Source organism: Panthera pardus, unplaced genomic scaffold (assembly GCF_024362965.1).
Source record: "Panthera pardus isolate Hobbes unplaced genomic scaffold, ASM2436296v1 HiC_scaffold_8, whole genome shotgun sequence".
Taxonomy (NCBI): domain Eukaryota; kingdom Metazoa; phylum Chordata; class Mammalia; order Carnivora; family Felidae; genus Panthera; species Panthera pardus.
Window position 1 is genome coordinate 13,568,774 of NW_026527013.1, and position 12,527 is coordinate 13,581,300.

At 53.6% G+C, this 12,527-nt stretch overlaps 1 protein-coding gene across 1 annotated transcript; it reads right to left on the bottom strand.

Moving 5' to 3' along the window:
• Positions 1 to 1,348: 1,348 nt before the first annotated feature.
• On the bottom strand, positions 1,349 to 11,825 carry IL12RB1 (interleukin 12 receptor subunit beta 1). Its single transcript, XM_053897646.1, has 9 exons — positions 11,663 to 11,825; positions 10,567 to 10,629; positions 9,587 to 9,701; positions 8,921 to 9,090; positions 7,365 to 7,507; positions 4,753 to 4,786; positions 3,725 to 3,850; positions 2,667 to 2,749; positions 1,349 to 2,142 (listed from the first exon to the last, which is right to left on the bottom strand). The coding sequence occupies exons 1-9, from the start codon at positions 11,730 to 11,732 to the stop codon at positions 1,765 to 1,767; spliced, it is 1,182 nt and encodes a 393-aa protein (XP_053753621.1). The 5' UTR covers positions 11,733 to 11,825; the 3' UTR covers positions 1,349 to 1,764.
• Between the last annotated feature and the right edge of the window lie 702 nt (positions 11,826 to 12,527).

A 12,527-nucleotide genomic window follows, 5' to 3' on the forward strand; every position in this document is an offset into this window, starting at 1 on the left:
TGCCGGATGGGCCTCCTGGTCTGGGCACAAGGACACACACACTCACCTCCCGGCTCGTCTCTCCCACTCCCTACCGCAAGGGCGTCTGCAACAACCTTGGGGAGGTGGGCCCTACTTCCAATTCCCGGGTCCGCCAACTAGCACGTATTGAGCGCCGACTATATGCGCCGGGCCCGTGTGAGGGCTTTGCTATACCCTTCGCTACCAACGGGGACTGTGATCACCCCACTAACACAGACTCGGAGGCTCAGGGAGGGCGAGCCACTGGCCCAAGGTCACACAGCGGGGCCATGACCCAAACCAGGCCGGGAGCTGACCGGCTCGCTGCTGTGCGAGCGGCTTCACCCATCTGAGCCTCAGTTGTGTCATCTCTGAAATGGGCATCATGGTAACAGCCCTGTGCTCCCAGGGTTGCCGGGTGGCTCGGTGGGGCCGGGACCAGGGTGTGAGTGAGGCAACGATCGGGCACAAAATGTGAGGCACTGAAGAACTCAGTCGTCAGGGTAAATGTTGTTTTAAATGCGATATTAAAAAAAAAAAAAAAAAAAATCACGGGGCACCTGGGTGGCTCAGTCGTTTAAGCGTCCGGCTGGGGTCATGATCTCACGGTTTGTGGGTTCGATCCCCCGGATCGGGCTCTGTGCTGTCAGCTCAGAGCCTGGAACCTGCTTCAGATTCTGTGTCTCCCTCTCTCTCTGCCCCTCCCCCACTCGTGCTCTCTCTTTCTCTCCTTCTTAAAAATAAGTCAATAAAACATTAAACATAAAATAAAATATAAATAAAGCTAAAAAAGTCAAAACATGAACGGAAAAGTATGTGATGGGCACAATTTACAATCGCCAAAAGGTGGAAACAGGCCAAGTGTTCCTCCGCGGAGGAACAGGTCAATGCGCCGTGGTCCCGGCCACGCGATAGAATATTCCTCGGTCATAAAAAGGAAACGTGGCTGAACTTGGAAAACGGTATGCTGGTGAAAGAAGCCAGATACAAGAGGCCACGTGGTGTGTGACCCCGTTTCCGTGAAATCTATAGAGACAGAAAGCGGGTCAGCGGTTGCCAAGGGCTGGGGAGAAGGGGGATGGGGAGTGACGGCTGATGGGCACGGGGTCTCCCTTTGAGGGTGATAGAAATGTTCTGGAACCGGACAGAGGTGATGGTTGCGCATCACTGTGAATGTCCTAAGTGCCACTGAATCGCACCTGTTAAAGTGGCTGGCGTTGCTACGCGAATTTCACCTCAATAAAATATGTATGGGCGCATACGTGCCCGTATACATAAATATAAATCTTGATTTTTTTTCATCATACGTATAAATACATGTACATATTTAATTATGTATATGTATACATAATGAACAAACATCAAGATTTTTATTTTATGCTGGGGGTGGGGCGCAAGCGAGAGAGAGGGAGAGACAGGAAGACAGAGGGAGAAGCGGGGCTCCCCCGAAGCGGGGCTGGAGCTCCCCTGCTGCGGAACTCGAACTCACGAACCTGCGAGATCACGACCTGAGCCGAAGTCAGATGCTTCATGACTAAGCCACCCAGGCGCCCCAGATATCAAGATTTTAAGTGAAGATAGGATCAATCCTGTGCCCGCCTCGCCCACCACACCCTGATCTCACCCTGGTCCCCGTACTTTATTTACAAAAACAGGTGGTTGGTCCGGGCTGTACTTTGCCAGCTAGAGTTTTGTTGTTTGCGCGTTTGCTTTAAATACTGCGTTGTAACATGACATGCCCTAACGAGTGATTTTGACACGTTCCTAAATTCGACACCCCCCTTCACTTTGTGCCTCACCCACCTCCCCCTCCCCAGCCCTCCTGCCTGGAGGAGGCTCAGAGTAGGTTCTCAGATCCCAGAGGCCCTCCCGCAGCCCTCCCCGGCCAGAGGAGACACCTGGGTGGGTGTGGGCATGGGCAGGAATGTGCCACGTCTGGTTGGGGCCGGGGCCGAAGCGATTCTGGGAGACAACAGCCAGGTCATAGGCGGCGCCGGAGATATTGATGAACCTTCTCAGCTGCAAGGTCTTTGTGGCCTTGGGCTTACACGGGCAGGACAGCATGTGCAGGTGGACACGGTAGGTCACCTCCCCGCCAGACTTGGACCTGAGGCAGCCTTCTGGAAGCTCAAGCTGGGGCAGCTGTGGGGAGTGTGAGAGACTTGCGGAGGCCTGACCCCGGCCATCATCCCCAGGGTGCAGCCCCTGGGCAGACTCATCCATGGGCCAGGGCCTGTGCCAAAAATTAAAACAACACAACACAACCAGCCCCCGCCCCCTGTCCCCCAAAGAGAAACCCTCCGCGCTGCCAGCTCAGTTTCCTTCCCTGTAAAATGGGGGTTAACTAGACTGTTCTTAACGGGTTGTTTATGATCTCCCATCTAGACTGACACGGGCGACCCCTGGCCTGCCCGCTTGCACCCTAGCCCCTCACTATCTGGCCCCCACCTGGCAGCCAGGGGAAGTCTACGAACACCTGAACCCCGCCATATCCCTCCTCTGCTCACATACCCTCTATTGCTCCCAATTACCTGCAGAGTTAAACCCACGGTCCTTGCCACCTCCATGGCTCTTCCCCATGTCCTACCCGTGCCCCGACTCCAGCCTCTTTCTTGTCTCCTTCTGCCCATCCCAGGCCACCCTACAGCCCCGTGCCGGCCCATTACCTGCCCATCCAGAGTCACCTGCCTCTTCCCGTCTGGCCGGAGTGCCCCCACCGAGAACCTCCAGCTGGGCTGTGGGAGACGTTCTGCAATGAATGGGATGGGCAAGACAGTGACGCCGGGGGCGTTCCCTTGCCCGCCGCCACCCACAGACCCCCGATGGGGACCCTCCCCCGCCCCGCCTTGAAACACAGGATTCCCATGGGATGTTAGTTTGCAAAATCTGAAAACATGGAGATCTAGTCTCCAACAACGTGACTATACTTAACGCTAGAAAACTACACTTTGAAATGGCTAAAATGGTACATTTTATATATGATGGGCTTTTTACCACACATTTTTTTTTTTTTTAAAGTCTGAAAATAGCTCTTGGAGTTGTTTTCCGGCAGATAATGCACTTGGGCAGGAGGAGACCCCAGATCACAAGGCCAGGAGCAAACATTGCCAGTGGCCTCATTCTTCCCTCCCTCTTGGACCACGTCGCCACTCTAGAGCTGCCCAGACTCCAGCTTCCTGTGTCATTTGGGAAAGTACGTCTTTGTGACACAGCCATTTTCCCCTGTCAGCGCCCTGGGTGGCTTGAAAAGAGCAAAAGCAACGAAACACCTCGGAAGAAGAGAACGACTGAGAAATGTTGCTTTTCAGATGATGGATTCCCCACATTTGACGACGTGAAACTCGCTCACCGTTCTGCCCCCTTTTACTCATTTCCACTGATTTCTCCCGTCGCCTGTTTACTGACACCCGCCGCCTTATTTCCAAGGCCCACTGCTGAATTCTTCTTCTTCTTTTTTTTTTTTTTGTTTAATGTTTATTTATTTTGGGAGCGAGAGAGACAGAGCATGAGCAGGGGCAGAGAGAGAGAGGGAGACACAGAATCGGAAGCAGGCTCCAGGCTCTGAGCCATCAGCACAGAGCCCGACGAGCGGCTCAAACTCACGAGCCGTGAGATCGTGACCTGAGCCGAAGTCGGACGCTTAACCGACTGAGCCACCCAGGCGCCCCTCCACTGCCGAATTTCTAATGCCTGCCCTGGTTCCTGTGACTCTAGGTGCTCTCACCAGGGGGGACACACACGGGGCTGCTCCAGCTGCTCCAGGGGTCTCCTGGGGCTCCCGGCCTGAGCCGCCGCCTCCGCAGCTGGAATTCCTGGGCTGCGTCCATCTGCAGGGGGCAGAGGCATGACTCTGGCAAGAAACAGGTCAGACGTCAAGCTGAAGGGCTGTCCCACACCTGGGGGTGCCCCGGGGCTTGGCACTTGGCACTTAGCCGTCATACACTTTTTTTTTTTTTTTTAATTTTTTAACGTTTGTTTTTTAAGACAGAGAGACAGAGCACAAGTGTGGGGGGAGGGGCAGAGAGAGAGGGAGACACAGGATCCAAAGCGGGCCCCAGGCTCTGAGCTGTCAGCACAGAGCCCGACGCGGGGCTCGAACCCACGAACCGCGAGATCATGACCTGAGCTGGAGTCAGATGCTTGACCGACTAAGCCACCCGGGTGCCCCAGTCGTCATACACTTATTGAGTGCCAGCTGTGTGCTGGGCCCTAGGGACACTGTGGGAATAGGCCAGGGCCTGTCCCCCTTGGGGCTTCAAGATCACCCATTCTTCTGGGGCGCCTGGGTGGCTCAGTCGGTTAAGCGGCCGACTTGGGCTCAGGTCATGATCTCGCGGTCCGTGAGTTCGAGCCCCGCGTCTGGCTCTGTGCTGACAGCTCAGAGCCCGGAGCCTGTTTCAGATTCTGTGTCTCCCTCTCTCTGACCCTCCCCCGTTCATGCTTTGTCTCTGTCTCAAAAATAAATAAACGTTAAAAAAAAATAAAATAAATTAAAAAATTAAAAAAAAAAAAAGATCACCCATTCTGCCCCTGCCCTAGGTCAGAGTCCCGGCAAGGCCACCCATTGGGATGTGCCCCTGATCAATGGCTTCTCACCCCCCAGGCTGTTTCCTCACCTGTGAACTGGGAATAATCCAATACTGAACTACAGGGTGGGCCAGGAAGCACACAGAGAATTTAGCACTGGGCCTGGCACCCAGTGGGTGCTCAATTAACTCTAGCTTGCTGCAGCTGTTGCTATATTATTCTCACCGAAGCCAGCATCATCCTGACGTCCACAGTGGCCCTAGGACAAGATCATATATATATGTATATATATACACATATATACACATATATACATATACACATATATATATGCATACACATATATACATATATATACATATACACATATATATGTATATATATGCATATATATACATATATATGTATATATATGCATATATATATGTATATGCATATATATACATATATACATATATACACATATATACACATATATACACATATATACATACACACACACACACACACACACACACACACACACATGAATGAACCTGTGACCATTTCGGTGTTGAGAAATATTAGCTCTCTTCATTGTAAACAATTATTTTAGGGGCACCTGAGTGGCTCAGTCGGTTAAGCGGCCGACTTCGGCTCAGGTCATGATCTCGCGGTTCGTGGGTTCGAGCCCCGCATCGGGATCTCTGCTGACAGCTCAGAGCCTAGAGCCTGCCTTCGGATTCTGTGTCTTGCTCTCTCTCTGCCCCTCCCCTGCTTGCGCTCTCTCTCTCTCTCTCTCTCTCTCTCTCTCTGTCTCAAAAAAAAAAAAAAAAAAAGACAGAAAGAAAGAAAAGGAAAAAAGAAAAAAATCTTTAAAAAATTACTTTAGATGGCAAAACCTGTATGTCTATGGTGTTGGGGGTCAGGAAAGCCAGATTTCGGACACAGCCTGGCCCACACTTCCCGGTGTGATGCTGAGAGTCCCCCAACATCCCAAGCTTCAGTTCCCTCCTCTGCTAAGGTGCTCAGGGGGCTGGAAATAAAACAGACAGAGACTCCTTTCGCCATCAGAGGCCCCATATCACTGCCTCTGACTGATTCCGTTGACCTGATGGCATAACAGAGACTCAGAGGGGCCCAACATTGGGAGGGATGGCGGGGCTGAGGCTGAGGCGGCTCCCTGACCTCAAGATGCTCCCAGTCTGAGGGAGGAGGAGACGCCATAATTCAGAGGCTGGAGGTCTCTGTCTCTCCCAAACTAGGGGCTTCTTCTTTTTTTTTTTTTTTTTAAGTTTATTTATTTTGAGAGAAAGAGAGAGAGAGATGGAGAGAGCACGAGCAGGGCAGGGACAGAGAGAGAGAGGGAGAGAGAAAATCCCCAACAGCCACACCGTGAGATCGTGACCTGAGCTGAGATCAAAGTGTTGGGACGCTTAACCGACGGAGCCACCCAGGTGCCCCCCCAGACTAGAGACTTCCTGGGCGCTAAGCAAGGGCTGAGATTTCTGGCAGGCCCAGCTGGCTCTGCCCCGGGGGGGGGGAAACAGCAGGGGCGGCAGAGGGTAGCCAAAGAATGAATGAAGGTCCAAAAAAGTCATACAGAGAAACAACCTAAGGGTCCGTCGATGGATGAATGAAAAAAAACAAAAACAAAACCAAAATCAGGTGGTATATGTATACAATGGACTGTCACTCCGCTGTACAAGAAGGAAATCTTGCCGTCTGTGACAACATGAATGGGGGAGTGTATTATGCTAAGTGTAAAAGGATCTCTCACCCACGTGGAATCTACAGCAAAACCACCCGGAAACGTGTGGATACAGAGAACTGATCGGTGGTTGCCAGAGGCAGGGGTGGGCGGTGCGTGACATGGGTGAAGGTGGTCAAAAGGGACAAACTTCATTTGTAAAAGAAGTCAGTCCTGGGGATGTCATGTCCAGCTCGGTGACTGTAGCTTATAATACTGCCTGATGGGGGTGCCTGGGTGGCTCAGTCGGCTCAAGGCATGATCTCCGAGTTCGTGAGTTCGAGCCCCGTGTCAGGCTCTGGGCTGCCAGCTCAGAACCTGGAGTCTGCTTGGGCATCTGTGGCTCCCTCTCTCTCTGCCCCTCCCCTGTTCATTCTCTGTCTCTCTCTGTCTCAAAAATAAATAAACGTTTAAAAAATAATAGCAATAATAACACTGTGTGGTGTATTTGAAAGTTCCTGGGAGAGTAGATCTTCAAAAGTTCTTAGGACAAGAAAAAAGGTTTATAACTTCGTGTGATCATCTCACAATATGTATATAAATATCAAATAAGTCTGTTGAACACCTGAAACCAATATAATGTTATATGTCAATTATATTGAAGAAGAAAAAGAAGAAGAAGAAAAGGAGGAAGAGGAGGAGGAGGAGGGAAGGAAGGAGTAGAAGTGGAAGGGCAGCTTCCTGGAGAGGCGGCCCTGGAGCTGGACCCTGAAGGTGGGCTGGATTCTCATGTGCTCAGATAGAAAAGAAAGCATACAGATGGAGAAGACTGCATGGGTAAAGGCAGAGTCTCGAAATGCCGGGCATGAGCAGGGACTAACAGCCATTCAGGAGGGGACCAGAGGAAGCACGAGGCAGGTGAGGGTACCTAGGGCCAGCCGAGGAAAGGATGCCCTCCTGAGGGTAATAGGGAGCCATGGAAGGTGTGCGAGCGAGGGAGGTCACGACGAGAGCTGAGTGTCAAGGAGACTCCAGAGGCTAGAAACAAGGCGAGAGTGGAGGCCAGGTAGGAGGGGTGAAGGGTGTAGAGACGGTGAAACTGATTTGGGGGATGGAGCTGCCCCGGGGAGAGGCCTGTGTTCTCCCCCCGCCCGGGGAATAAACTCACCAGCTTCCAAAGACTGCCGGCTGTCCGGTGGCGGAACTGGACCTCGGCGCCATCCTGGCGGGCTGGGGTCTCCCACTTCATGAGCAGCCGCCCCGCGGAGCCAGACACCTTGATGTCTCCCAGCAGCGGTGGGTCGTATTTAACTGGAAGCAGAGATGGGGTTCGGGGAGGGGGCCAGCATATGCGTGAGTTACTGGTCCTGAAAATTTCAGAACATCCGTCCCACCCAGCCCAGGGTAACTGACTAAGCCCCCAGTGTGTGACTCGGGGAAACCCTTACATGCTCCATCTAAGCTTGGGAGGGAAATATCAATACCCCTTAGAGCAATGCTGTAGTGAGACAGGCGTTTTTGTAAGTTGCTGACGGGGAGGGTCATTGACAATCTATTTTTCTAGAGGACTATTAGGGAAATCTTACTAATTTTTTAGACCCTGACCCAAAGAGAGACATCTATCGTTCTTTCTGCATCTTGGTCACACCATGCCTGATTCTACCGCAGGGCCTTTGCACTTGCTGTCGCTCTGATGTCCTCCACCTGGAACACACTTTTCTACGCTTTATTCCTGTTGGATCTTTTTTTTTTTTATCCTTCCGGGCTCAGCTTGAGCCGGAAGCCTCCTTGGCCTCCCAGCGGTATCTCCTCGTATGTAATAATCATGCCTCGTTCATCACCCCCGCTTGATTCTGGGCTCCACGAAGGCAGAGAGAGGCAGGGCCACGAGTACGGTGAAGCAAGAAAGGCAAGGGTGTACAAAGACACGGTCGGATCCTGTCTTTAATTAACTAATGAATTTATGAGTTTAGAGGGGTTTTGTTTGTTTGTTTGTTTGTTTGTTTGTTTTTGAGAGAGAGAGTATGAGCAGGGGAGGGGCAGAGAGAGGGACAGAGAGAACCTTAGGCAGCCCAGCGCGGAGCCTGACGTAGGACTCCATCTCAGGACTGTGAGATCATGACCTGAGCCAAAATCAAGAGTCGGACGCTTAACCGACTGAGCATATTTTAAAACGCGATATTTTAAAACCGACCCCATATTTTAAAACGCGGTATTTTGTTCACCGTGGATTTTTTTTCCCATGAATTTTGATTTTTAAAAATATTGCATGACCGTAGTGTTTATATCGACTAGCGAGGTTTGGGGCACCCCTTGGAAATGTTGTGCCCCAGGCGGGCTCCCTTCTCACCTCACCCTAGTCCCAGCCCCGAGCTGCAGACTTTGGTGGCCTCGCTCGTGTCCCTGTGACTCAGCGGTAGCACACGGTGGGAACTCAGCAACGATATGTCAAAGTGTATGTGGTTGAGTCGTGAAAACAGACATAGAAGACCCAACAGGGTCCCAGCAGCTTTCACCCAGAAGCCACCTAAGTGCCCGGCAGCTGGGGATTGGCGAGGGGACCATAAAAAACTGCCATGTCTCACGATAGCGTGTGATGTGAAAATAGCTGGCGTTATCGAGCCGCTTGCCGGAATCCCCCCCAGGTCCAGGCTCAGGGACCGGAGGCTTCTCTGGGTGAGGAAGGGGCCGCGGGGAGGAGGAGGAGGAGAACAGGGTACTGACCTGAGCTATGAAGCATCAGGGTGACCTTGGGTGACTTCTCTGTCCGGTTCCCGGCTCGAGATTCGACCCAGAGGGTGACGGCCTGCAGCACAGAGATGCCGTCCTGGTCGGAGAACTGCACGTTGGTGGCCGAGCCCGCGGCAAAGTAGCAACAGCGCCCGGACCTGAGGCTGGGGAGGGAGAGTGCTGGTGCTGAGTCTGGGGGTCCTCGGGACCCCCAGGGTGCCTCGGCAGAAGGTGTGAGTTGCATCCCAGCATCTTCTTCTGCCCCCTTTGCTCCCCCTCCCCGGCCTGGGGACTCCGTGGGGATCAGCCTGGAACCGAGGGGTTGGGTGTGTGTGTGTGTGTGTGTGTGTGTGTGTGTGTGTGTGTGTGTCCCGGAATCTCGCGAGATGGGCTGCCACAGGAGGAAGGAAGATGGGAATGAATGGATGGGAGGATGGACGAGTGAGTGAGAGGGTGGGGACGAGGGGCTAGAGGGACGCCCACCCACGCTGACACCCCTCCCCTCCCCCCCCCCCCCCGCCACAACATAGAGTCCCAGCCCTCTCTTCTCACATGAGAAACTGAGCCTCCCGAAAGGAGCCTGACAAGGTCACACATCTGAGAGAGGAAGCCAGGGTGGGATGATGAATGAGGGTTTGGGAACTGGGGCAGGGTCCTCACCAGCACCTCAGGAAGTGGCTGACCCCAGCCGCGGGGCCCTCGTACCGCCAGGAGCATTCATAACCGGCGCTGAATATTCGGTAGCAGGTCAGGTCCTTGGGGCCTGAAGCCGAGCCTAGAGGAGATACCAGAGGTTTGGGAATGGACCAAGAATCGGGAGGGGCCCCTCCTTGCTGACGCACCCTCAGGATAAATCTTTGTGACATTTAAGGAACCCGCTCCCAGCCCCCTCCCTGTGCCCTTTTCTCCTGTCTCCTGCCGTCTCCTGTGCTCACCCCCCCTCCAGCCACACCAGTGGACTCCTCACCAGTCCTCGAACACACCAAGCTTACTCCCACCACAGGGCCTTTGCACACGCGGGGCCAGCCGCCTAGAATGCTTTCCCCCCAGATCTTGACATTCCAGTTTCTCCTTCAGGGTCACCTCCTTGACCACCAGGCAACCTGAAACAGCCCCTTCCTTCATCCCCCACCTCCTCTGGTTTCTCATAGCACATCCTAGGATGCCGTCCATGTACGTGTTTGGCAGTTGGGGTCACGGCCGATTCTTTCATGCCTAGAACTGTGTCCGCACAGAGTGGGTGCTCAGTGACTATTTCTTGCACAAAAGAGCGGATGAGGAGCCTGTTCAATGGCAGGCCCTTATTGGGGTGCATCACAAGCACACATGTTCCAGCAATGCCTGCCTCCGGGGAGCCCCAGAATGTCTCACGGCTGCTTAGCCCCCCACCCGTGCTGAACAGACACAGACACCAAGTCTGCGACCCTGCGAGGGAGGAGACGAGGCTCAGAGAGGCAAGCGACTGATCCAGGACGCCCGAGCTTGGAGAGGATAGGACAGTAGGCCGTCTGGTCACTCCCAAGACCTCAGGCCGGCCTCAAACTTTGGCTGGGCAGGAGAGAGCTGAGGGACCGGCCCCCAGGGATGGGCCAGTCAGAGCCCCGCATGCCCTCTCCCCACAGCGCAGGACTGTTCCAGACCTGAGTCTGCATCCGGATATGGTGGGTCCTGAAAACAGCACCCGCTCGTGCCGCAGGCTTCGGCTGCAAAGGCAACAAAGAGATCATGACATTCCCAGAGTTCCACTGCATGGGAGAGGGGCTCAGGCCGGGGGGGCTCGCCAAGTCACCATCCACCCACCTCTCCACGTTCCCATCAACGGATCCACCCACCCGCCCTGCCGTCCCTCCGCACGTCCAATCTTCTACCCATCCATCCACCCGCTCGTTCATCCACGCGTCAGCCTCTCAGGCTGCTCTTCCCAGGGTCCCCGGGACCCCTCCCCGTCTCTGATCTCCAGCCCTGCCTGACCCCTGAAGGCCCTGAAACCCTGCCGCTGCTGTTTCCAGAGAGGGAAACTGAGGCACAGAGAGGCAAAGGGGTGGCCTGAGGTCACACAGCAGCAACAGCTGAACCGGAATTTGAGTTCAAACCCAGCCATCTGCAGGGGTCTGGGCTCCTTCCCATCTGATTCCACAAGACGGAGAGAGTATATGAGTATATATAAGGTAGGAATATACCATGTACTACAAACATAATCAGTTACCCTGTATATCACTTATATACATATTTGTTCTTTACCCTTTTCTTAGCATTTCTTTTTATTTATTTGTTTACTTATTTTAAAGGTTTTATTTATTTTTGAGACAGACAGAGGCGTGAGCGGGGGAAGGGCAGAGAGAGAGGGGGACAGAGGATCCGAAGCGGGCTCTGGATGACAGCAGAGACGCCCACACGGGGCTCGAACCCACGAACCGTGAGAACATGACATGAGCCAAAGTCAGGCGCTTAACCGACTGAGCCACCCAGGCGCCCCATCCTTTTCTTAGCATTTCTCACAGAACTCTGGGAAGTGGGAAAGATTCAGGGGTTCGGCCCATTCCACGGAAGATAAAATCAAGACCGGAGGGAAGATGCCCAAGTTGGACCCCGGAAGCTATGATCAGCGATCTCCCATTTGAGAGAGGGAAAGACTGAGGCCCAGAGACGCAGAACCCACCCCAGAAACCCAGATCCACGGCCTTTCACACACGCGTCTCCCAGCAAAGAGCCACCTTGTCAGGGTGAAGCACTCACCGCCCTGCCCTGGAAGCAGGAGCAGAAGGAGGGGGACCAGCCTGGTCAACAACTGCCCCATTAAGTCCATGCAGAGGCCTGCAGCCCCAGATGAGCTTCTGTGTTGCTGGCGAGGTCCGGCCACCCCGTCCTTGCCCTGGAACACATTGAAGCTGAGCAAGAAAGAATGCTAAAAAGATTCAAAAAAAAAAAAAAAAAGTTAGGTGTCATGGCCCCTCCTGGCACAAGTCAAACTGAAAGAGAAACCCAGGAAGTCAGCTCGGTGATGGTGGCCTCATCCCAGCCACAAAGCCACCCGTGGGGCCAGTCCGACCCAGGGCCTTAGATCTCAGGGTCTCTTCCGACCCAAGAAAGACCCAAGCAGGACACCGGGTGCCAGCCTCATGAGGGGGCAGCTCTGTGCCCTCGCCCTGGTCTCTGGCCCTCTCTAGCCAGCTTCTGAGACTCGGGTGCCAAATGGGAGCCCAGGGTTCTTGGATGTCTGAGTTCACTCTCCCAACAAGTCATTCTGAAGTGTTTGCTGTACCTTACCCCTCCCCCCGCACCCCCCCCCTCCCCCGCCACAGCAAATGCCCACCTCCCCGTTTCCCAGACTCTGGTCTCAGGGCACCCTGGGTCCCGGCTCCTAAAGAGCCCCTTTGCTTCCTTCAGACTAAGCGTTTTCTCTTCTCCGTGTCTATTTCTTTGGCATCTGGGGGTCTCATTTTCTGAGTCTTTCTCCCCACTGCCGAAAGAGGCCCAGGATGTCCATGGAGAAGCACTGATTCATGCTACAAAGCGGATGAATCTCAAACACATCGTGCTGAGCGAAAACAGCCAGACGCAGCAGCCCACATGTTGTATGATTCCATGTATATAAAATGTC